We start from the raw sequence: 27,541 nt of genomic DNA, 5'->3' as shown, positions 1-27,541 counted from the left end.
CGACGATCGTTCGCGTTCCATAAAATATCAGAGTGATCATTCGCAAATTGTTCTTTTTAGCTTGAACTAATTTAATATGACCTATTATTTGAGGCAAATGTATTTCAATTTGTATTATGATATTATTCCCAATAAGCGAAAAATTCTATGGCCTTGGTCAAAGATTCTACTCACCATCAGCGGAACGGAACGGTCTGGCTTGGCTTCCCATGTTCATGAGTGGGCCGGGAATCGGACCTGTTGCTACTCCTCGACGGGAACGCGACTGCGAGTCCACGGTTACGACTTTTAATTCTTCGGTTTTACTCGCAAAAAAAATTCCAAACCGAGATATAGCACTAGATCACTTCCAATCGACAGCGGTGGTTGTTTTGGATTTGCTCTTCTCCGGACACTCGAGCAGGCTAGATTCACTTCCACTTTTCTTCGAGCTCCTTCCTTGCTTCGTGTCGGCGTTTCAGAGTGTGACCTGCGGTGGTCAACAGATGAGAGTCAATTTATATTTGTTGATCTAATTATCCACTGATTCTTTTGACTTTTCGTACACACCAAAAGCGTTCGTTTTCAAAGACCAAACATTAATGCTTCCGAAATTTGTTTTTTCTTAGTGTTACGGTTTTGCTAGGGTAATCACACTAAAATGTTCACCGCTTCTTTTGCCTATGGTAATCACACTAAAATTTCCACTAGTTGCAGGTTTCTTCCAAGTGTGAAGCTTTCTCCTTAATGAATCACTTACGACGAAGAAAAAATGGTTGTAGTTCTACTTGCTTCTTGCTTCTAATTATTAATTAATATTTGAATTTGGTTTCTATATTCACAAATCAGCCTTATCGGATATTCTTTCTCTTTTATTCCTCTGACAATCGCTTCTCGGGGACTCGGGCCACGTTTCGACGAGGGCTTTTGCTCTGCTCTTTCTTCGCAAGGACACACTTTTTGGAGCACTTCAGGGTCCGTTTGCTGGAGCGTTGAACAACGTTGTAAGTCCTTCACGTAGATTACCGTTTGCAGGAGATATTTTCTCTCAATTTTTTTGTTTAGTATAACAATGATAATGATAGATGATGATAACCACAAAAAGCACACCGACGTTTACTGTTTCTGTTCTTGCGGGATTGCTCTTCTTCACTTTGCTTTCTTCTTTCGCCGTTCGCACTAAGCTAGGTTTTGCTTTTTTTTACTTTGCTTTCACTAATAATTTCAATAATATATCAGATTTTTGCTTTGAATTCTTCTTTGAAGAACATACATATATTCGCCGTCTCCTCGCTTCGAGAATTATTCACACGGGTCAACACGGTTTTTGAAAAATAAAAACAGTTCCACGTTTCTTCAACTCGTTGAAGTCGCTCCAAGAGAGAAACTCATAAACTCAAACTTAAATAGCAGTTGATTAATAAAAAAAACAAGAGGAAAATTCGATAAATAAAAGCTAGCGCGTAGATTGCTATTTTAGGCAAATAATGTCTATCTGCCCCCTTTTGTATATGTAGTTTATATGTAAAAGGAATCACTGTCCGGTTACACTTGTTTTTTCGCTTGTTCTGTAGTTAGGTTTGTTTCACTAAGTCTTTTGACGTTTCGGCACAGGCTTTGCCCGCCTGCGTTGCGGTAGGAAGTGATCTCTTCTGCTTCTTGTTTCACTTTCTTTTGTTTAGTTTACAGTTTATTTCGTGTTTTTGTGTGGCACCCTTCGCAGGGCAGAGGGGTTTTCACTTACTTCTTAGCTTAAACTTAGTTTTGCTTCAATAAACGTACGCTTACTTTTGTTTACTTGTTATTTTTTTAAATTTTATCACAGAATGGTTTTATTTGTATTCTTTTTTATTTCAGAATTTTAAATTTCCTCTTTTGTTTTCCGCTTTAGACTTTTAGATTTGTTAAATATTTTCTATACTGTCCACCTTCTTCTCTTTATGTGTCTCTTCTATAAAACGCGTTCTTCCACTGCAAAATAACTCCCAGCAAAATCCTGTTTTCGTCCTTTTTTTCTGCACTTTTGGTCTCTGCTCTTCCTCACTTCACTTTCCGATGTCTCGACGTCCGAAACCGAAAAACAGCCGCAATTAAAACCAATTAAGAAACTCCACAACTGCGTGTGTTCTGCTTTACTTTAACTAAACTAACTTAACGAAATGTGTTGCTTTTCCCTTGTTTTGCTTAGTTTTCCGTTATTTTTTTGTTTTCTGATATTTTGTACTTGGTAATAGTTTAGTAGTAATTTTCTTCTGCTTTCGTCGCACTATTGTCCTCTAAACGGTTTCTGTTGGGCTTACCCTTTCTTCCCGTTTTGCTGATGATGTTATTTTTTTCGTTACTGTTGCTGTGATGGTGCGATGATGGCGATTGGCGGGAAAACAATAGTACTTCCGGTGCGCAAGACGCAAAATCGATTAAAAACGAGGAACGATCGAAGAACTGTCCTGTCCTAGCTACACCTAAGCCTAGCTAGTTATACAAATCAGACACAATAATAGTTGCTTTGCGATGATTTTTTGGCTTCCGTACTCGTGAGTCGTCGGTCGTTACCACACTAATTGTCTGGTTGTGATTTTGTAAGCGAGAAGAATTTTGGTGTTATCCTCTATGAATTTCACTGTAACTGTTTCTCTAGTCTCTAAAAAAAATATGTTTCAACACATACACTTGCCGATTTGGTTCGCACTGAGCTCCCTCTGCAGCAGGATGTTGATGTTGTTGCTAAGATGTTCTAAGTCTGCCTTATGGCAGTTACTGCTAATGATGTTCAACGAGCCCAGCTTCTGCCCTGAATCGGAATGGAGAAAGGAAGCATATGTTAGTCTCTGTATAACATTCGATGCCAACGGTCATTAGTTAATGACGAAATAATTCATATGATTTATTGATTCACCTATTAAGAGTACTAGCACAGACAAACAGAGCAAACGCGTTAAAAAGGTGATCGATGAACAGTGATGATAGTGTCACGTATGCTTTTCTGTGCTAGTAGGGTAACAAAGGCATACAGTTATCCCCCGGTTAAACACATACCGCATAGAACGGATACATTGATTAATTTCATGGATAATTATTAAGAATTTCATATTTCAAAATTTCGACCTTAAGATGATTGTATAGACGTGGCCAAGGTCATAATTGTCTTTATGCACCCAATAATGCCAGTATAGACGTGTTTAGTCTAATTAAAATGAATATAAATTTTAGGCTGACAAAATCGGGCAAAAAAGGATGCTAAAATCGGGGGTAGACAAAACCGGGGGCTGACAAAATCGGGTCATTACTGTATATTTATTTCAAATGCTTAGCGTGCGCTTGAGCTTGATTGGCCGCCCGTGGTTCCTACTCCAGTATCGCCAGATCAGCTACACTTACACTAGGAACCAACCAGATGACTGCTAGGGAATAACAGACACCCTCAGTATGCTGGTGCACCGGTGATCTTCTATTTTTAGGCGATAATGGCGCCTGCCACGTCAGAGTGCGGACCAATGAGGGGAAGGTGGAGGAATTGATGATGTATTAAATTGGCTCCCACAGTAGACCGTATATACCACTGCGTCTACGCCAGTGCTTACGGGAAGGTAGGGCTGGTATAATTTTTATGGCAGAGAGGCTTGCTGTATGGTTAGCGACTGCCTATGTATCAGGCGAAAGGCGTGCTATAGCGCAAAAAAAAAAAGAAATGGAAGCGAAGGGAAATGTTTTTTTTTTGTCCGTCTCGGGTTCTTGCAAATGCTTTGAACTGTGATATATTAAGAGCGGAAGAGAGAAGCAAGTGAAATATACAACTAAAAGGTACGAGTATAGGGACGGGCCTGAGATTGACCCCTTGGCCTTTTGCTTATGAAGCAGAAGCGGTAGCCATTGGACCACCAACCTCGTCCATGAATACTTTTATTTTATGTTAAATGCTTAGAATATAAACTAAAGACTTATTTTTAAGCAATTCAAATGTATCTCAATAGCCTCAGGGTGAGTTTTTTATGTTAGTTTTGAGCACTTATGATGGTAGGTGTCAAGTCACATACTATTCAATAATGTTTGACTCCTTCCTATCTGCTATCAATTAGAGCAGGGTTTCTCAACCGATGAGATTTGATGTTTGTTCAGTGAAAAGAGTGAAATAAAGTAAAACTAGTTGATTTTTTGGACTTCCAAAGTAGGATTAGACATTGATTGGTAATTACGTTACTATGGATAATATTTGTTTGTTTATTTCAACAAAATAATGTAGAGTTAAAATTTTGGCTGGACGTTTTAATGTCGAGAATGACGCTACAATTAGGGGATGGAAATAAAGAAACATCACAGAAAACCCAAGAGAAATTACTTCACATTTTCACCGGACAACTGTAAACATATACTGAATTGTCGGTGAAATTCCAGTGGTAATATCAAACAATTACAGTAAGTTTGTGAAATAGCACAGAAACGTTCAGTGAAAGCTGCAGCATCACACAATAAATCCACGTGAAGTTTGTGAAAAATCACAGCACTTTTCGATGATTTTGACAGATGAACTTTTTCAAGGTTCACAGATCGATCTGTGAAATAAAAATCACCGAACGGTTTACCGAAAATTCTGCTGTTGAGATTTCGGTGAAATTTCACAGTATTCTGTGATTCAATCTAAGTGTGATCAGTATGATTTTTACAGATATGTACGACTATATGTTGAGGGATAAGTTAAGAACTTTTTACAATTTTGTCCTCCCCCTAAGTAGCTCATTAGCAAGTTTCTTAAAACATTCAAAACAGCATGCAGAAGTGATGCTTGGTCGATGTCTAACATATCCTTGAAAAAAATCTTGGCAAGTACTATCTTTGACAAATTGCTTACGGGAGTTTCTGCAGGAAACATCTCAACTAAAGGGAAACCTCTATGAGTCGATATTCAAGGGATCATTGACTCATAGAAATATTGAGTAATGGAACAGCAATCCTTCGGAAAGCTGTTTCAAGGGAGCATCATAGTAACCATGAAATTTTGTTTCTAGTATGGTTCCATGAGTCGATATCGAGTCATGGAACATCGACTCATGGAGGTTTCACTGGAATTGATTTTTTACCACTGAATCAAATTGTCATCAATACAGACGAAAAGCAAACAACAAAGTAAGCTCGCTCACAACCGTTTGTCCCAACTTTTGCGGATAGGGATACAGGTCGGACTCCATTATCCGGAGACTCGATTGTCCGGGATTCGATTATCCGAAATTTTAGACTCGATTGTCCGGAATATGTTTTTTGATATTCTTGTTTATCAGTTTTTATGCACAAAATTTAGATAATTTAGTATTGCAATATGCAAAATGAATGGTTTATCAATTTTGGACGAAGGTAAGTGTAAGGGAGTAATGAAGAGTATTCAAGTGATCTATTCAAGCAACTACGCATTCTAAGCAGGCGTAGAAAATACGAGATAGAAACCAAGTAACAAACATACTGTCAGTTATTGGATTAATCTTGGCTTGAAAAGACGCTTATAATTTACTACAGTAAGGAAAATGAGGGTTTGAAGCAGTTTTTTTGTGTATGCTGGTCAAAACAAAATTTTGTTTGGCAAGACCCCTAATGTTCCTAGAAGTATTTTCCTGGCTACGCCACTGCATCATATAAATGAAACAACGAAAGAAGATAATATTTAAGTTATTTTATCGCAGATTTTAGTTTTTCTTTTAGTGATTCGATTATCTGGAGTGAGAAAAAAAATCGATACTCCGTACCGGATAATCGAGTCAGATCTGTACAATCAAAAGAAAAATTGTCAAGGCAATCACAGGGCGCAACATTGTTGCAACCTTTTCAACTCGCCATTAATCAGTTATTTTAAACACAAAACAAAATTTGATTTATGTTCGCTGTTCGATAATGTGTCAATGTGTTTACCAACACGGAGAAATTTCGTGAAAATTGTAATACAAAGCACAGAAAATTGCTGCGCACGTGATGATCGATTATTGTCATTGTGGATTACAGATGTGGGTTTGCTTGCCAAGGATATCTATTACTTTCATTTCAAGAACACCCATCTTAAGGTGAAACATCTCGGAATCCAAAGATGGCCGGCACAATGGCCGACTTCACCCCCTACTCACGTTTTCAAAGGCACAAAACTGGAGAAATAGTTGGCAAACGTTCCTGATCTTCTTATTTTAAGCTTTCTGCTAGTGCACAAAGCCAAAATAAAAAGTGCATTGTTGTGGGATGCTTTCTTCGCGAGATTTGTGCTTTTGAAGTTTTAGTGCAACCTTAGAAGTTGATTCCAAACTGTTTCACCTTAAGGGATCCGCGAGTTGTTGTAAAACTTCAAAGGGGTTGCAGCTTCAAAAATGTTGGGAATCACTGAATTAGAGTTTTAAAACTTAGGCTGTTGGACAAGATTGACGCATCCTTCAATTATCGAGAGTAGTTGGTCTGGCCACGTCCTAGCCACAACTGGAAATTATGACTACTTGAATACGTACTTAAGAAAGTCGCAGTGACCTTTCATATATAACATGGCATCATAGAATGATCGACTTGAATGTGATAGACAAATATATTTTGTCAATGTTTAGTTTTTTGTTTTAAGGAATGCCCGCATAATTATGAACCATATTTCTACAGTTTCGTAAATTATCCACAACAATTTAAAACAATATCAGAATAGCTCCCAATAACGTTAAAAATAACAATAAGGCAACCGTATCATGAACCGTTTTTACAGTTCGGCAAATTGTAAATGGGAAAATCACAATATGGGGAATAGGCGGTTAAGTTATGTTACCATAAAAAAACTGCGATTTTCTCGAACAATATTTTCCTTTTACAGTTAGCCAAATAGTTGATAAATTATCCATTTTTTGTCCATTCTCTCTCCAATCCACTATAAAGCAAACAGTTTGAGAACAGTTGAACTGTAAAATTCAAAAAAATCGAATATTGTTTGTGGAATTGTTGTTTTACTGTGCCTTAAGGTATTTCAACCGCATACTGTATTATTCTATTATATTTATACAATAAAAGAAAAAATGAATTAAATGAGTTGGATACAACAAAACAAGTAAACACAGTTAGAACAATCTCACTTCAGGTAAAACTTTTACAGAATACGTTACTTTTTCATGAATTACTGAAATGTTCCGGAAGTATCGTGAACAACTTATGTTAGCTACAATAGTTTCAATTGAAGTGAGATTTCCCTACATGTACTCACTTGTTTAATATGTTTTATTCATAAAGTTTCAGTTTCAGTTGTCAATGAACAATAAATACACATAGGTACACATAATTTGCACTGCGATTCATTTCACTCTAATATTAAGATTCCAGTGGGTGGCAGCTTAGATTTTTATATCTCCACGTCGCCAAACGGGAAGCAGGGCGTGTTCTACCAAAGAAAACAAAATATTTTTGTAAATTTTTAAATTTAATTAGAATCTGAAACACCTATCTATTTGAACATCATCCAGAGTGAAATTTCCATTCACTCTAATCTGAGTTTGACATCCGGATTGATTTGTCCATCTCGTCATCTATCTGACTCTTGAAATCAGCCTCTCTTGTTTAGCGGGTTTTGCTACCGGCAACGAGCAAGATTGAAGGCTTCATTTTGATCGACTTTTCGGAAATCTGCTATTCCATTGGTGATCCAACATTTAGGCCAATTTCGGGAACAATCCCAGATCGCTGGTGCAGCAGGCGGCTTCGAGAAGTAACGGGAAACTTCCTTCGGTGCGGATTAACTGTTTTTCATTAATCCAAATTTTCATTTTTCTTTCTTTCTTGATTGATCAAAATAAACACAACACGTATAAATAAAACCACACATAGCAGTGACAGTGTAACTTTCAAATAATATTTATTCAATACTTTTTATTCCACTTATTTCGACCAAAAGAGTATACTAGTATCACCGACCGAACACAAAAAATGCTGTTATTTGATTTTTTTTTCGATTGAATTATGCAGAAAAATGAAACTTCAAGATAAAAATATGCGAATGCGTTCTGAAACAAACAGCTGTAAAGATATTTTTGCGTGTGCAGATCGACGTTGGAAATATGTGAATAATGTGAGTTCAACTTTGCTCACTAATACCACTGAGATCAACTGTTTTGCAAACTGTTACAAATTAGTAATATATAGTAAAAATGAATATGTGTAAGTATGTTGTGCAAATATGAAACCAACCCATTTGCGAGAAGGTGACGTTATGTTTTCACCATTTCTCACGAGTTGACACATTCAAATTGTTTCACAATATGAGAACAATTTACAATAACTTCACATTTTAGTATGGATTACTCAAACTGTTTTTAATGGTCAAATTGTTTTGCTTATATATTGTCGAACATGAAAACAACAGTTTGTGATACACTAACCATTACGGTTGAAGTATATTTACTGTTTGGAACAAATGACAAACTGTGTTTTTCTATGCGGGTGAACTTGGGCATGAACACAGAAAGGTTTGAGCAACGACAAGGGACATGAACGAGTTTTATTTTATCTTCGATAAGACTACAGACTATAGCAAGCACCCATCATTTAGCTCATGCTTCAAGAGATTTTCGCAACTTTTTACGCTAAACGTAAGATAAAACATTTGTGTTTGTAGGAAAAAAAAAGTTGAAATGTGGATCACGTATAATGGTACCGAATAACATGTGTGCCAATGATACATGTGTAGGGTGCCTTTCACCGCTCATCCTAAGTATGATGCTCTGTATACATCGTTGGAATTAATTTACTTTCATTAGCTGGTTGTTAGCTTCGGGTACTATAGTACGACAACATATTAAACCGTGGCAGCTAAGAAGCATTTTTTCGATCTGCCATAATAAAATCATTGTTCAACTCATGTTTACCGTCTTAAACAGCCTAATTTTTTTTTATAAATAGTATATTATATAAAATTATATGAATTCCATTCTAATACTATCCATTTTGGTATACTAATATATGCTGATGACTTTTATTGCGTAAATTTATTCAGATTTTTTAAAATAATTCAATGAGCGGTGAATGGAGCATGAGCGGTGAATGGAGCATGAGCGGTGAATGGCGTCTTTATGGTAGTAAAAAGTTCGCGAGCTTTTACTCGCCAGTAAACGAACAAGGTGTGATTTTACAAGACAAATCAATTGTACATCTATCACATCGACAGTAAACTACCAGTTTGTTGCCAAAAATCATTGAAAATCAGTCATTTCCGTGGGGGAATAGCTTTATTTCCAGAAGCGCAATCGACTCTGAACAACTCCGAAAACGTTCACGAATCACTTTGACTTCGTTTACTCGCGAGTGCGACAAAATCAAGTAAATCAGCACTCTGATGCTCGCAAACATTTTGTTTTAATTTTATTCCGGTTCAGCTGACACATTCGCTACTTTCTATCACTGATGATTAGTGCATCTTAGTCGAAGTTGGTGGTGATAACTTTAGTAGAAAAATCATCACATTCATTTTACTGATGTCATTTTAGCATTTCAAGCACAGGAAACTGTGAAACTTCATTTGAATTTGTAAAACTCTTGCAAGATAACCTCCCATTTAATCGCCAATCGGGTTCAGCTACAAATTGCTTTGGCAAAAAAGCTCTCAGTTGATAATTACGGAAGTGTTTATAAGAACACTATTATTAGAAGAACGCTTTTTTCTCAGTTAAGGCTGGTTTGCTACTGACAAGGAAAGGAATCGCCTGTCTCGATGTGTGGAAAATTTCTTCCCAGAAATGGTCCAGAAAATCACACGCAGTACGCAGTTGAGAAGAGATGTCATTTCAAAGGGGACTCTCTGTAGGAAATTTCTTTACCCATTCAGTCAAGGAATTTCTTTACTTTTCAGGGTGTCGACCCAATTTTTAAAATAAAATTCCCTGACTTTCCCTGACCTTCCAGTCGTTTTCCAGGAAAATTCCAGACCATGTTGATTAGTTTGTTTGGTAGAGTTTATGTTTTAGGTAGTGTGAATAAACTGAGAAATAGTTTTTACGATAACTTTCTTCAAGTTGATATCATAAAACTGAGCACTTGGCTACGTACTTTTCAATACTGATAATTCGTATTATTGAAGCGGTAAAAGCTGAGTAGAAGCTAAGTAAATTCTGAGTCATCTACTGATCATATTGAAATCTTCAAGCGCAAAAGTTACTTTTAAAATTGTAGAAAACGATGTATTCGGATATTGAATTACCTTATACATAATTTCACAAGCTTCAGGCATAAAGTCAATTTTGGACACCTTCCGCAACCTGATTATACAATTTTTCATACATAAGACGTTACTCTATTAAGATTATTACTATGGTTTTTTTTATTGGAAAGACTTTTTTCCTGAAATTTGACTACTTCTTTTTGAGGTAAAATTACAGCCATTGTCAAAGAACTTTCTTTGAAAAATACATCAAGGAATTCTACAAAAAATTCTCAGAAATTCCAAATTGAATTATTAAATGTATTTTTAAGTACACCTCCAATACTTCTTTCTCCAGGCACTCCTCTAATATTTCTCACTGAACCTCCTCAAATGTTTTATCAAAATGTATGATTTTATTATCACAAAGAATTATGTTTTAAGAACTCTTACGTTGTTCCTCCATAAAATAGTCCAACAATTTTTAACTAGTTTAAGAATTTTATAATTACACCTCCAGTAGGCGAATTCCGGCGCGTATTTTCTTTGAAGGAAAGAAAATTTTCTTGCTGGTAAATAATGGAAGAAAATTTTTTCTCTTTGAAGAAATTGTTCACCGGAATTCACCTACAGGAATCTCTAAAAAAATAGAAGAATGATTTTTTTCCTAGAAAATAATTTAGAATTCATAAAAATATTACAGAAATACTTCAAAAAAATGTTTAGGGATCACATAGACACTTTTCACCTTTTGATTTTTTTTATTTAACTTTTTTTTTATTTTTTTTTATTCAAGCGACCGTTTTCCCCGAAAAAATTATCTAATTTTTTTAACGGAATAAATTCTGGAATTGAATAACGCGCTTATAAAAAGTTTTCAGAAGTATAATGTGTCGTGCCTCCAACAATCCTCGATTTAACTCCACTAAGAATGAATATTCAATGAGTATCTTCCAAGTACTTTTTTCGGGGGTTTGTGCTAACGTAAAAACTTCATGTACACTCACAGAACGCGACACGAGAACGGACATAACACACATTGTTCTTACAAACAATTAAAAAAGGATGTCGACCGGTTTTGAGCTCGATTTAGCCCACTTACGGGATGATGTCCGACTAACCTTCCAAGTAATCTCACTAACTATTAAAGGATTGTCGAGAAGATTCCATCAAATTAAATTCCTGAAATTTCTGCTTCCATAGGTTTTATGGATTTACAAAGATATCTTAGATAATGATCTTCACAATTGTTTGAGAATTTCCTGTATATATTCTTATAAAAAAAAAATAAACTGGTCGTATCTGTAAATAAGCTCCTGAATAAAAACCTGAAGTAAAGCTTGGAATTCACGATATTTACATAAAATCCTGGAAAATTTAATTTGAAAAATTAAATATTAAAATAGATAGCGAAATGGAAAAATATCAATACAAGAGCAATTTGCGGTATTATCTTTATTGTTTCCAGAAACGACATGATAAAAAATTCAGGGAATATCCTGTCTTGCAGTGCAGGTTTGTGCACTTGAAATTTAGAGATACAGTTTTCATCTTCACTTAAATACGAGAATTTTCATTAGTTATTCTCTATATTTCGTTTTATCAGTTTAACTTGGATATTTTGGGCAAACTTGTTAATATTGACATGATTTGATTTGACATTTTTTCCTCTAGATTTTGAAGAGAAGACAATGATTTGATCTAGCAAAATTTAGAACTTAATATTAATAAAGCAAACTACGCCAACTTTGAAGAAATTGTTCAGAGAGCACTGTTGATGATGTTCAATTCAGAAAATGTTGGATTCTAAGAATAAGTATAGGTAGTAAAGTACAGCTTACTCTCATATGCATAAAAGCGTTTTTTTAATCAACTTGTTTGATGTTCTAGTATTTAATATTTTTCCCTGACCTCTAGTGAAATTCCCTGACTTTCCCTGACTTTCCAGTTCAAAAATCGAATTCCCTGACATTCCCTGACTTTCCAGGTTTTTCCAGGTAGTCGACACCCTGCTTTTCTTGGGCGAAACAGCATACTTAGCTTTAGGATGTAATGTCATAAAGAAAAAGAAAATGTATAAAAATGAGGATCAAGAGAAGAAAAAGTAGTTGCTTCTCGATGAATATATCTTGGAAAAAAAAGATCAGCTGGCCCACATCTTTGTTGCTATTTTTAACAAATATCATGGTGCAAACTACATTAATGTGATTATCGTTTTAACATTCTTTATTATATTTATTGACATTCCAAAAAAACTAAAACCAATGATGATTTATCGCAGAATCATACTGATTGATTGATGTCGGGAATCAGCTTGCATTAAGAATTTATACTGTGCATTTATATGGTAAAAATGTGTATTATCCTGTCAAAACTTTTTTTTTCAAATTTGTAAAATATTTTGTCTAAGCAAATTATTCCGTTTTTGTCAACTAAAAATTGCCGATCATGTTTATAAAAACGAAACATACCGGTAGTACATGATGCAAAGGTTATGTACATTCCGCATAAGCTTCATATAAAACAAATTAGTAAAAGCGCCCCTACCGGCCATGTGCTGAACAAAAAGGCTAATTCTTGACTTCTAAATTGGATCATATCGTATCGTACTGAGTACTAAAACTTCGCCGAAGACAGTACTGCGCTATCTTGTTATACACACGAGCTATTCGACAACATTTTCAAAAAGATTAAATCCCTTAAGCCCAGCGTCGTCTATAAAGTGGATTACATAGTGTGTTCAAATTCCGAGTAGAGGGGCCTTTCACAAACCGTGTAATCAGTAGTGAGATTAACAAACACATTTGAATACTTCCATATAAAAGTGTTGCACATAAATAGGAGGAGGTGTTAAACATGATTTTTACGTTACATAATACGTCAACACTGCCTACCAACGTGTAGCCCCTATACTTGTTAACAACTTTTCCGAAGACACTATACTTTTATAACGTAAATTAAACGGTATAAATTTAACGGGTCTACCACAAAAGGCCGAATCACAAAAGACCGAATCACATAAGGCCGAATCACATAAGGCCGAATCACAAAAGACCGAAAACACAAAAGGCCGAAACATACGAAAGGCCGAATCACAAAAGGCCGAACCACAAAAGGCCGAATCACAGAGGGCCGAATCACAGAAGGCCGAATCACGGAAGGCAAAATTACAGAAGGCCGAATCACGGGAGGCCGAAATTTTAGTGATTTTAGTGAAAGCCACAACTTCTACATCATGTCAAAATCTGATGTAAGATTTTGCATATTTTCTTGTTGAAGTAAGTTTTATTGACCACAAACATTTGTACGGTACACCATACTAAGTAAAACAAAATCAATATTTAGGTACATATAACTGCAATAACTTTTTAAGGTGAAGATAAATCGAAGCCAAACCTCACATTTTCAAGAGCACACATCTGGACAACCAAACATCCGTTTAAGCTGAAAACTTAATCGATGGGTCACTAGCTGACGGTGACCAATCGATTAAGTTTTCAGCTTAAACGGGTGTTTTATTTTCAAGATTTGTGCTCTTAAAAATTAAGAGTTCGGCTTCGATTGATTCATCTTCACCTTAAGTCGAAAAAAAATCCTTCTTCTTTCTGGCGTTACGTCCCAACTGGGACAGAGCCTGCTTCTCAGCGTGTTCTTATGAGCACTTCCACAGTTATTAACTGAGAGCTTACTATGCCAATGACCATTTTTGCATGCGTATATCGTGTGGCAGGTACGAAGATACTCTATGCCCTGGGAAGTCGAGAAAATTTCCAACCCGAAAAGATCCTCGACCGGTGGGATTCGAACCCACGACCCTCAGCTTGGTCTTGCTGAATAACTGCGCGTTTACCGCTACGGCTATCTGGGCCCCAAAAATCCTTATAATGATTAAATTCGAGTTATTTCTGAAAAATATTCACACAAAAACAAGAATTCGTTGCTAATAATTTGCTAATTTCCTATTTTAAAAGTTCTACTTGGTCACTACCGTGACTAACTTTGACTTGAATTGTTGTCGTCAGTCGTCTGAAGAGAGTCGACCCAATTCTCGGGAACTTCGCACAGAAGCAGTTCAATACGACGCACATTGAATATGAGCTAAGTAGCTTTTCAAAAACAACTGGTGAAATTAATCAAAAGTGCCAAAAATAGGAAGTGGCTCCCTACCTGGCAGATTTAAAAAAGTAATATTCAATTCAGTTCTAAAGATTAATGTTAATTATAGCTGCTTGAAGTACGTTTATGATATCAATAAAATATTGAATGAAATCAGCCAATTATACTTGAGATCCTTAAACTAGTGCCAAGCAAACTGTTTTTCTAGTTGCAAGAACATAGCCAAGGTATTTCTAGGCCATACACCAAAATGAAGCATTTTCCCGGTAGTCATTGGAATTCTCGTATATTTCCAGGGTTTCTCCCGGTGATATAAAATTCTCGGCTTTATATTTTCCATTTTTTTTGTCTGCCATAATTTCCTAGGCTCGTTATCGATTTCGAATTTTGCAAAAACCGACACAGCCTAGTGATACAATGTCGTGAATCGAATTAAGTGTAACATTATTATAAAATTAATGTATAAACACCGCCACAGCGAGCTGTGGATGACTTCACATTAACTTCGATAAACAGCTACATGACGTTATTCAGTATACCAAAATCAACAGTGTTATCAACGCGACGAAAGGGGTAGGTAATCTACGCTCAGCCTACCAGCCGAACCAACCGACATGAGAAGTGATATGACGCCGCATCTCCTCGCACTCGAATGCGACTCACTGCGCGCCGTCGAATGATCCATTAACCTTCTGTCTGTGCCAAAAGAAAAGGTAAGTTTTATGTGCCTTGGGGTCATATTGACGCATAATGCAAATCATGATAACTTGGCCAAATTAAAACAGCGCCGGTCAAGTCCTTACCGTCAGTTGGGATAGGAAAGGAATGATAGTGTGTAATGATGGTTGCTTCTAGCGACCAAGAATACCTCTGCATCTCCACACTCACCTCTGGAAGGGTGGTGATTAGTGAGGGAGAAAAGATCTGGGAGTCACTTTTAGTCAGTGATTCGATTCATGGATAAGGAGGAAAACTACGTCTTTTATTAAAAATTAGTTATGCATTTTTGTCTCGCGCCGAAAAGATATTGGTAGAAGATTGAAAAAGTATGTCAACATTCATTATTCATTAGGTTATTTTTAGTAATCGTAAAAAAGAAGATACGTGTATATTAAAATTCTATGAAACATGAATAAGGATTTATGTCGACACTTGTAGTGACGAACCATCTAGAGTTGGTTTAACGTAACGTTGCCACGATAAAAATGCGTTAAAATAATCATGAAAGAGCTCACCAGTGGGTATTCCATCATCAACTGAATACGAATATGTATCTTTCGCACTCGCACAACGCGAACCTGACGCGATTGATCTTGATTCCGTCAACGGAATCAAAAAACCACACTAAATTGAACTAAACTAAATTTATTTTCCAAAACGGTTGAAAATTTTAAAATCCATTCATATTTCGCGATTTGAATTTCGGGTCAATCAGATCGATTTTACAAATTGGTTCACTCACGAAAAAGATATCTACAGCTCTTCAAAGTGCTCTGGAGTCATATTGTCCCCAGCACACAGACAAAGGGTTAAATGTGATCACATATGGTAATGTATCAAGTCGAAACTTGATTTCAATCGTATGAAAATGCATCGTTTCCAGTCGATTATAACCATTACAACAGAGTAGTTTAAGTTGTACTTACACGTCTAGCTGTTCTCGCTGCGCCGGCGGACAGAAGTGGCCAATGGATGGCACACGCCACACGCTCCGTTCTCCGGCTTAATTTGTTTCTTTCTCTGACTGCTGCTGTTGTTGTTGATGTTAATCTTCTCGTTAGTTGCTGCTGTTATCAATCAATGCTCTGGGTTGTCGTATTCCTTTCTCTGGTCTGCTGGTGGTTTGTGGCGATGGTTGTTTCTTGATGATCTTTCCGGAATAATTCACGGTGTTGGTTCCCCCGTTTTAAGAGATGTCGTAAATGCGTGCTGAGTTGTTTTGTTATAACTTCTCCCGGTTCTTTCCTTCAATACTTTTTTCCTTAAACACTTTTTGTTTTGCTTTCTTGTTTTTGCTTTTCGCTTTGTTCTCAAACAAAAAATTGAAAAAAACTAAAACTTGGAGATCACAATTGCATTACGAATATTTTCTTTTTTTGTTAAGGCTTTTTGTCTCGATAACACTAAGATTAATGTCGCGATTTCTTGGTTTCGGTGTGAAAGATTTTAAAGACTTTTTGAGTATTTTTTCCCGTTAATTGTTGGTTTGTAAAGAAACAATATTGATGAGTAGTGTTTGATTTTCTGTTTGGTTGCTTTTTTGTAGGTGTAGATTCAATTATACTGCTTTTTAGTCTAAAATAGCGGTTTTTAGTTACACAAGCTGCAAGTAGAATTGGGAAAGAAAAACGAACAAACATTTTAGTCGAAATTTGCATGTTTTTCGGTATGGTAGAATAAGTGTTTTCCGTAAATAAATTCAAAGTGTTAACGATTAATCATAAATTTGATCACGAATTATGGTTAAAAAGTGCATACAATTTGCTATAACGATTTTTTTTATTTTCATATGGATTTTTTTTTTTGTTAATTATGAGTAATGTTCATCATTACCTAGTGCTCAAACTTCAAGGCATTTAGTGTATACTTTTAGACATTTAATCATTAGTTAATTAATGACTTATCAGAAAAACAATGATTTAATGACTTTGGATATACCATAAACGCCTTGCAGTATGCAGCGAATGTGCAATATACTTGAGAATGATTGACTTTACAAGCTAAAGCGTTTTGTATGATTTATTGTCTAATCATAAAAAAATCATCAGGCATTGCAGAATTCGTTTTCAATCGATTTCGAATCGCGATCGAAGCAAGCGATGAAAAATATCGCATCTGTATTGATCCATGATCGCAATGTTTCGCAAGATGTAACATCAGCAGCGACTCGGTAAATGCAGGGTAGCCAGTGAAAAATCAATTTCAAATTCCCGGTTTTGTCCCGGTGTTTTCCCGATATTTCAAAAATATTCCCGGTTTGCGAATTTTTTACTATTTCAAACGAATTTTAAGTGCGAGTTTTTTGTTTAAACCAAAGCATTTCTATTAGGGGTAGACGGAAATCAGATATTTTGCTGCGCATTCAAATTTTCTGGGCTTATACTGATTCTGCTAAATTTCAGTTTGATCTATGAAACGATATTTTACGATGGTCATTTTAGGTAATCGTAAAATTTGTTATGAAAAAGTTCAGTGCTAAAAAAAGCTAGACCCTTGTTTATATTATGGGATCGAGTCATAGTTTAAATTTTAAACGGTCCCAGGTTTGGTAGACATAAAAATGAATATATCAATTGTTCAACATTTCGTTCCATGGTCATCAGCATATATTTTTTTGTTATGTTTTATCCCCACAAATCTAGAACATTTTCCCAGGGCAATTATTTCTGATAAAAAATAAAGAATATGTTTTTGGCTTTATTGACTAACTTGGGATTCGAATTCAAAAACTTCAGTAAAAATCCACTAAAATATAGATCAATGATTCCCAAAGTGGGCGAATTCACCCCCCTGGGCCGATTTTCAGGCACAAGTGGGCGAAAATTTGTAAAACAGAATTTGGGGGGCGAAAAATCTAGAAAGGGGGCTAAAAAGCTAACACGGGAGCATTTGAAAATAATTACTCATAACCTTTGGAGGACACATATCTGATGGTTAATCAATTTCAAACTTAACTATTTCCAGGACTATTTTACCTTAAACCGTTATATCTCTCATCATGATCATTTACAAATTATGATAGACAACACTTGATGATTGTGTGATCCATTCAGGTTTTTTAATATCATGAGTTTTTAGAACGGACAAAAAAACCTAATGTGCCCATTTTGATGTTCCGGTTGCACTCTTTTTCATTAGTTACTAGTGGTCCCGGCAAACTTCGTTTTGCCATCAAGTAGGCTGTTGAAAAACGTCAAGAAATCCCTCATACAAATTACACCTTTGTCTTCTTCCGTTTTTCCTATAAATCCGGCGACTTTCCTGAACACGTCGCATCCCTTGAGGAGTGCAACAGTGAAAATCTTGCGGCAATCCGTTGGAACGTTCTCAAGCCATTTCGTGACATACAAACACCATTCCATTTTTATTTATATAGATTATGGTACAAATCATTTTAGAAACAAATTTTGAAAAATTTAGCAAACAAAAATCGGGTTCCAACGATTCTAACGACGAAATTTCTTCAAATGTATTTTTAAAAAGAGTTTTAAAAATACATTTGAAGAATTTTCAGAGATGCGTCGGATTTGAACTTTCAGAACTTCCGAAAAAAAATCGAGTTTTCTTGGTGTTAGAAAAATTGCATTAAACAATGAGTTGAAAAACATTCTAGATTTTCATATATGTTTCAGGGTATTTGGATTGGATAAAAATGCGTTCCCAGAAACATTAAACCCTTCAAGCCAGCCGTAAAAACATCAAGCAACAAATAATCAACGAGAGAATACGAACCGGAACAATCGGCGAAGACCACAGCGATGGAAAGGGACTAGCGATTGGATGCTCGGTACGTGGAACTGTGAATCTCTCAACTTCATCGGGAGCACACGCATACTCGCCGACGTGCTGAAAGACCGCGGATTCGGCATCGTAGCGCTGAGGGAACAAAACTCTCCGTCATTAACAACGTACGGTACTGACGACCGCCCCGGTATGATCTAGAGCGGCTTAAGCAACCGGATTTCGCAGCTGCATACGCGCAGCCCCTCAAGCTGCATTACCGAAAGAGGGTGAACTGAATGAAGCCCCTCTTGAGGACTGCAGTGAAAGCAGCCATCAACGATGCAGCTGAGAGCAACGTCGGGTAGGAATGTAGTTAGATTTTGGAGAAGAACGCAGCGGGAGTGGTCATGCTGCAGCAAGGGACCCGGCAGAACGTGGAGCGTTATAGATGGAAACGGCAACAGCAGACCCGCCTCTTTTGTGAGAAAAAACGCCGCCTGGAGGAGACGGAGTGCGAGGAGATGAAACAGCTGTGCCGGTCTCAAGAAATACGCAAGTTCTATCAGAAGCTCAACGCATCCCGCAACGACTTCGTGCCGCGAGCCGAGATGTGCAGGTATAAGGATGGGAGCATTTTGACGGACGAGCGTGAGGTGATCGAAAGGTGGAAGCAGCACTTCGACGAGCACCTGAATGGCGCTGAGAGCACAGGCAATGAAGGTCGGGACAACGGAGGAAATGCCTTCGTCGGTACTGCGGAGGATGGAAACCAACCAGCCCCCACTTTGAGGGAGGTTAAGGTGAAACAGTTTGGAATCAACTTTTAAGATTGCACTTAAACTTCAAAGGCACAAATCTTACGAAGAAAGCGCCCAACAACAGTGTACTTTTTATTTTGGCTTTATGCACTAGCAGAGAGCCTAAAATAAGAAGATCAGAAACGTTCGCCAACTATTTCTCCAGTTTAGTGCCTTTAAAAACGCGAGTAGAGTAACAAGTCGACCATTGTGACGGCCATCTTTGGATTCAGAGATGTCTCACCTTAAGGATGCCATTTGCCAGCTTAAGAACAATAAAGCTGCTGGTAAGGATGGTATCGGAGCTTAACTCATAAAGAGGCTGGCCATTTGTTTGCACTGGCTGATAGGCACAATCTGGGAAACAGAACAGCTACCGGAAGAGTGGAAGGAAGGGGTAATATGTCCCATCGACAAGAAAGGCGACAAGTTAGATTGTGAGAACTTTCGAGCAATCACCATTCAAAATGCGGCCTACAAAGAATTATCTCAGATCATCTTCCGTCGTCTATCACCTATAGTAAGCGAGTTCGTGGAAAGTTATCAAGCCGGCTTCGTTGACGGCCGATCGACAACGGACCAGCATACACTGAAACAAGCGTTGAAGTAATGAGAACCACGAACACTTTAAATTCACTATTCCAATCACGATTGAGCTATCAAGAATGCTTTTTATTTGCGTTTTGGTTCCTCTCGATTCAACCGCATCGATAGCCGAGCGGTAAGCGTTCGCGCTTGACAATCGCAAGATCCTCGGTTCGATTCTGGCTTGCTGCAAGTTTTTAACTATGATATAGTAATTTTTACTGTCAAAATGGTACCATGGTAAACTTAAATGCACAAATATTTGAAATAAATGTAAATTTAGTCTGCACAAATCATGTGGCGTTATGTATTTAATTTAACCCTCTAATACAGTATTTTCAACTGCAACGCTGTTCTCAGTGTACGATAGTATCGGCCGCGTAGAGCTATGTAAAATCATGGACGAGAACAGCTTTCCCTGGTAGCTCACGAGACTGATAAGAGCGACGATGGAAGGTGTGCAAAATTGCGTGAAGGTTTCAGGCGATCATTCCAGTTCGTTTGGATCCCGCCGGGGACTACGACAAGGTGATGGGCTTTCGTGCCTGTTGTTCAATATTGCGCTAGAAGGTGTTATGCGGAGAGCCGGGCTCAACAGCCGGGTTACGATTTTTACGAGATCCGGACAATTTGTTTGCTTCGCGGATGATATGGACATTGTCGGCCGAACATTTGAAAAGGTGGCAGACCTGTACACCCGCCTGAAACACGAGGCAGCAAAACTTGGACTGGTGGTGAATGCCGCCAAGACAAAGTACATGCTAACTGGTGGGGTCGAGCGCGACAGGGCTCGCCTAGATAGCCGTGTTACAATAGACGGGGATACGTTCGAGGTGGTCGACGAGTTCGTCTACAAAAAGGGGGGGGGATGAGTAATGCGTGCCACTAGTTCTCTCTTTCATTCTCCCGCTGTTCTTATGCAGCGCAAATAGTAACGAAACAAAGAACAAATTTTGCAATTCAAACATTCTATTTTAATGGTAAATTTTGTTATTATTTTGCAATTCTCCTCTACCCGAGTATTATACTCCTATTATACATGTTAGATGTCTTTTCGGCTTGTTTGCATCGTATTTTATCAATATTTTTCAGCTGTGAATGGTTTTGAATGTCAATCCATCTATGGGGTGTCCAATCACACATCATTTTTTATTCACTTGTAATGCCGTGGTGAATGAATAATTTTCATTTTTTTTAGACAGTTATTAATGTACTATCAAATAACATTCACACCAATTTTTTTTTGTATGGTATTCAGTTGGAGCTGCCTGACAGCTTAACTTGTCAAGGCTGAACCCTCGGTCTGGCTTTTGCCAAGTTTCCCCTCTACCAGGACCAATACTCAGACGGACTAGGCAATGGCGCCCACATGAACACTGTTTTTTATTAGAATTGTGACGTGGTAGTTTTTGAAAAGTACCCATATTCCCTTGCTTCTGAGAAAAGAAAGCATTATGAAAATCAGCAATCACATCTGATTACTATTGTCTTTTACGTAAGATTAGAGTCTTAAATGTCAAGTGTCGCCAAGTCTTAACAAAATTAGGCTGTTTAGTAGTAGTTCTAGTTAATTTCATTTTTTGTTGTTAAAAGTATTTATTGGTCATTACGTTCATATATCCTTAAAGAAAAAAGTCGCTGTCCTTGTCTGTTCAACAATTTTTCGAAACTAGCAAGTGTACCCTAATGATCGATCTCAGCGTCTTACTTTCCATAGTCATTTTATAGTGAATATTGAAGAGTTACCTTAGGCTTCTATTACAGTCTCCTACATGATTCACTTTTCGGTGGCAAATGCAATGCTTCACAACGCCTACTTTCTACTTGTAAATTTTGCGAAAATGAAGCTAGAATTAGATTATTTATACCGCTGTTACAAAAGAGGTATTTCTTATTATGACAATGTAAAAACCATATTAAAATAAGATTGTCGCCACCTTTTTCTACTCAGTGAATCTACTAGTCATTTTCCTAAGAGTTCCTAATCGTATATGATAACGATGTATCTAGCTAGCTAATAGTAAGAGTGGCTACGGATCATTCTGGTTAGCAAAAGGCAAACTGAACGTCACCAATAGTATTAACCTTCCAGTCGTCGCGCGGTTTGCCACCGTCAGAACCACCACGCTGCTGTTGGGAACGAAGAGCGTTGTACAGAATACAACAGCGCGACGACTGAAGTGTTAATGTCCACTTCGAATAGATTAATTATTTGAAATGGGCATCAATTCCATCAATGACGCAGAATGTCCGTTGGATCACATCCGAGATATTATTGCGTCTATGCCATATGAATTATGACGCGGCTTTAAGCAAAAAATGCCAAAATGTGATACCACCACTACAGGTTACGCCTTTGGTTTCCATCATATGGGCTAATGGATTATGCCCTCCCATCGCGACAAGGTCGCATAACCAAGGGGAGGGAACATTCACACCAAATTATAAGTTTATTGCAGTTAATTTGCGATAGTTATTCAATAAGTAATTCGTACTAGTGTCCATCCCGGGACAAAAAAATCCCGGGATTTGACAAATTTCGGGATTTCCCGTTTCCCGGGGTATTAGTTTTGACATCCCGGGATTCCCGAAGTGTACGAGAAATTTGATGAAAACCACTAAATTTCAATGAAAAATAATGACATTTTTCTTTTTTAATAAAATAGAAAAGTATCATTCAAAGGAGTAATTATTTTCAAGATAAGATCAATTGAAATTTTTTACTGGACATCGATTATTGTGACTAATTCATCTCACTATTGCGAATTAAAGGAAATCGCTTGGTTTTGTACTGACATAACTGAAAAAGTATCAGCATACGTATCAGCGTAAGTAGTGATACTTTTTCAAATCAATATTAGGGATGGTACACAAATTATGTCACGCTAAATTTCAACTTTTTCGACCCCCTCCCCCCCCCCTTTGTCACACTTTTTGTATGAGCACTCCAAACATTTTGTAAGGGTTGTTACGCTTGGCTCGACCCCCTCCCCCCCCCTTGGACCGTGACGTAATTTGTGCATGACCCCTTACTTATGTTGACTGAGATTTATCACTTTGAAATTGCGAGCTGAAAAACCAACATGGCTGCCAAACGAATTCTCTTCAACATTACCCATTTTTTTAAGCCAATTCTGAGAAAGCCAATTTGAAAGTACATCTAAACTTCAGTCAGGGCCCAGATAGCCGTAGCGGTAAACGCGCAGCTATTCAGCATGACCATGCTGAGGGTCGTGGGTTCGAATCCCACTGGTCGAGGATGTTTTCGTAAAGGAAATTTTCTCGATTCCCAGGGCATACAAGTATCTTCGTACATGCCACACGATATACACATGCAAAAATGGTCAATCAGCAAAGAAAGCTCTCAGTTAATAACTGTGGAAGTGCTCATAAGAACACTAATCTGAGAAGCAGCCTTTGTCCCACTTAGGACGTAACGCCAGAAAGAAGAAGAAACTTCAGTCAATATTTTTCAGTTATGACCTTTTAGCATGATATTCAACAATATCATCATAATTATCTTTAATTCCAAAAAAATAAATGTTCTGAAGCAAATTGCTCTAATGTTATGACTATTTTTTTACCATACTTCCATTTATAAGTGTTATAGAGAATTTGAAAAAAATCCCTAGCAAACCCATAATTAGTCAAGCTAAGTTTTGATTTGTTAAGTTACTTCAACAGTTTACGAAAACCATATATGAAATATGATTTGTTATAATTATTACAAGCTACATTATCTTTTTATTTCATTTAGAAACATTGTGTTGTTGAATTTGCACTTCCATTTCTACCAAAATACTAGTTTTATTGAAAATTTTATAAATCCAGGGCTGTTACAAGAATCTTAAAATCGTATCCGCGAAAATCGCGACTTCAGAAATTTGATCCGCGCCTGAAAAAATCTGTTTCATTTGCATATTTACAACTCATTATTAAAAATGCAGGGCTGTTACAAAAACTTCAAAATTTCATCCGCGAAAATCGCGACTACCAAAAGTCGATCCGCGTCTAGAGGCAGCAATCCGCGTCAAAGAATAACATTTTCTAAAATTTTAAATTAGGACACCTGGACCAATGGTTGTATCAGTACTTCAAATCCCAAACAGTAAGTCACAACGAATATTTTCGATAAAAACGCCATATGCTATTTTCCACCCAAAAGAATGCTTCCAGTAGATTCACAAAATTTCAGCTTATCATCTGACAAAAAGTTATAGTAAAAATTAGGTTTTCTCAAAGATTTAAATTCTTTTCCACAGTAGTTACGGTCAAGTTCAATTAATGAAAGCAATGTTTCAAATCAATGTGTTGAAATAAAAAAAACTTAGAAATGTTCTGCATGCACCATTTGAAAGAATTCAATTGCTGCTACAAGGGAAAAAATTAAATCTATATTTAAATCAAATAAAAAAAAACACAATTTGTACAAAAATAATCATAATTGTTGAATTTTTTTGTTTAACATGAAAAGATCAACAAGTCCTATATTTGGGACTTATCATTATTATTTTTATATATTTTTTTGTTTTCAGGTTATTCATAATTGGTAGCGAAAACTTAATTGAAATTTTTGCTCTTGATTGGATGGAATAAATCGTTGACCATGGTACGCCATGCAAAAGGTCAAAATTTTCAAAAAGTTATAAAGAATTTATCACATTTTTTTCAATTATCTCTGGTAATAATATCCCCCTAATGGTGTTGTAGTAATTTTTTACATTTGGTAGAAGTTATGTGACGAATCAAAATTTCATCGTGAATGAGAAACTTCAGCTGGTTAAGATAAGATCGAGAAAGCCATATCAGGTAATCATGGAAATGAACCTAATTCATGTATTTAGTCGAACCAAGAATCTGGACGCATTATTTTAATTGTCACAATTGTTTAGAGAATCCATTGTGTTAGTTTTGTAAAATAATGTTGGTCATTTCGTAATTTAGAATTTTTTTTTTATTTAACTTTACCACATTTGTTCGAAAGCCAAGTACATAATCTTTAATGTCATAAGAATGAGAATATAATAAATCTTTCGCTTTCCATTAGAGCATGTGAGGCATTGAAACGGAAAACAGCAAAAAGCGAGAATTTTTTTTTATATTCAATATATAACATGTTGAAAATTGTTTATGCTATCGATATCTTGACCATCGGAAAAAAGATCAAGATGTCTTTCTATAAATAAAGAGTTTTGTGCATTCCAGTCAAAGTTACTGATGACAACTTGCATGTGCCTAATTATTAAATTTATGTTGTCAAATGGACGCATACGAAATAGTAAATCCCAATTCAAACGTTCGCTCATCTAACTTCATATTAGATCGCCAAATGCTTGCAAGGTTAAACATTTGACTGGTATTGACCAAAACGTCAAACATTCATTCGATACCTCTGAACTAATGTAATTTTTTCACAGTCTGTCAAAATATGCTAAAACACAATAAAAAATCCCATTTTTTTTTGTTTATTTGTTCTAAAATTTTTGGGTTTAAAAATACTGAACCGAAAACATTCTTTAAGTACAGTAGAATTTCCAAAACAACCGAAGTAAAATTTGTCGAGAGGTGATTTCCGTACTAACTTCAAACGTGTTTTAAAAATAGTTCCAGGACACGGAAAATTATGAAACTTTGATTTCTGGCTCAATTTTTAACGTAGATATAATATATAAAAAAGTGGATATTCCTAAACAAGCCATCCTACGTTTTCAAAATCTTAATAAGACATATATAGCTCTACAGTTTCAAGCCTCCTAATAACTGTATACACACTTGGAAAAAACTACCGACTTCGGTAATTCATTTACCGAAATCTCAACAGCTGAACGGTCGGTAATGAGTTCGGTAAACGAATAAATTACCGATCAATCAGTAATTTGGATCGAAAGAACCAACTGTCAAAATTGCTGATCGATCGGTAAATTTAACCGAAGCCAACAAGCCTGCATTGTAATTAAATTTACCGTAAATCTGTAAATTTGAAGCCAATATTGATCCCTGGAATTACCGAAAAACTGTAATTTTATCAAGCCACTGTTAAATTTGTGATTTTTAAGCCATTATTGGATAGAAAAAAATCTTCCTAACATAACGCATTAAAAAAAGACATACTCTTTAAATGATCGAATTTTTATTTTGCGTTTAAGGATGCGTTTTAATTAATTCAAATCCACTCAAATGAAACGCCATGGCACTTATTGTATTCATTCACTGCAATCCATGCAAAAATTTTGCACCAGTCGTAGTCAATGTGTTGGTGTTTGTTACAAATCCGCCGATGAACACCGTATCTCGCAGTACATTTAGGAAAACAGCAGTCAAAAAGAGTGTTTTCCGGTAAACAATCTCTCTTTTTTATGTGGTCATTGAAGTGACGGTGCAGTCCGGTTACATAACCTGGTACTCGCGACCGACAGAAAAAAACATTCAACGGCATCGATCGCCTGCAAAAAATGTATTTTAATAAAAGAAAACTGTTTTACTTACGAAAAATATCTACGATTCGCTCATCCTCCTCGAGTATTTGCTCCAGCACTTGCTCCATTTTATTTTGCCCTTAAAACGCTTATATTTGCGGAAACAGATTTCCTTGCGACGCGATTCACAGGTAGACGAAAACAAACGAATATGGCGGATTTGACAGTTCGTGCGGCTAGAGTTCGGTGATGCAGGGCTGTGTTTACCGAACAGTCAGCTTTATATTTCACCGACATCAGTGCTTCGAATTATTTACCGATTTGTCAGTGAAAATTTTTACCGTGTTCGTCAAATCGCGATAGAATCACTGACAATCGGTAATTTTAGTTACAGTTTTCGGTGAATATGCTGTTATTTACCGATACGTCTGTGTTTTATTTTTTCACCGATTCAAATCGGTAAAAAAAGTTACCGAACTCAGAGGGTCTGTTTAAGTGTGTAAAATTATATATAAAATAGAAATTTGATGACAACACTAGAATATGACCTAACTCTCTGCATTTCCAATATATTAGGGTCACAAAATTTCACGCGGGCTTCCCCTGAGGGAACGACGTGCCGCACTTTTTCCACACTGTTCATATCTTGCATAGATACTGAAAAATAGAAACTTTGTAATTTGTGAAAAATTGAAAATACGCAATTCAAAACATGACAATTAAATGTGTCTGGCAAATCTATTGTATGTGATTTTCGTGGCATGATGTAGCAAATCCGCGATTTTCGCGACTGTTTTTCATGCACCCGCGATTTTCGCGTCTGGCGGCATAAATCCGCTACAAATCCGCGAAAATCGCGAAATCCGCGAGAATCGCGAAATTCGCGACTGTTGTAACAGCCCTGAAAATGCGTAAACGTGCTTGATCAAAAACTAGTTTTTAATGGTACTAAGTGATTATTTTCGCCTTATCTTAAAGTATCTACAATTGAGCAAGACAAAAATACGGTAGGTATACGGATTTCTGTCAACACTAAGGGTGGAGTCAACTTATGAAATATAGTTAATTTACTCCAGTTG

General features: G+C 36.6%; 1 protein-coding gene across 2 annotated transcripts in view; it reads right to left on the bottom strand.

The window, feature by feature from the left end:
- The window catches only part of LOC5572753 (cold shock domain-containing protein E1), a 67,723-nt gene that overhangs the window by 33,971 nt on the left and 6,211 nt on the right, over positions 1-27,541 (bottom strand). For both annotated transcript variants that reach the window (XM_001660523.2, XM_021841928.1), the window contains exons 2-3: positions 15,868-16,544; positions 175-2,770 (exon numbers count right to left, since the gene is read on the bottom strand). In XM_001660523.2, the coding sequence (XP_001660573.2) occupies positions 175-217 (43 nt within the window). In that variant the 5' untranslated portion in view covers positions 218-2,770; positions 15,868-16,544. The remainder of the gene's footprint in view (positions 1-174; positions 2,771-15,867; positions 16,545-27,541) is intronic.

Source organism: Aedes aegypti, chromosome 2 (assembly GCF_002204515.2).
Source record: "Aedes aegypti strain LVP_AGWG chromosome 2, AaegL5.0 Primary Assembly, whole genome shotgun sequence".
NCBI classification, from domain to species: Eukaryota; Metazoa; Arthropoda; class Insecta; order Diptera; family Culicidae; genus Aedes; species Aedes aegypti.
The sequence above is the reverse complement of the archived record's forward strand: the minus strand, read 5'-3'. Positions and strand labels throughout refer to the sequence as shown.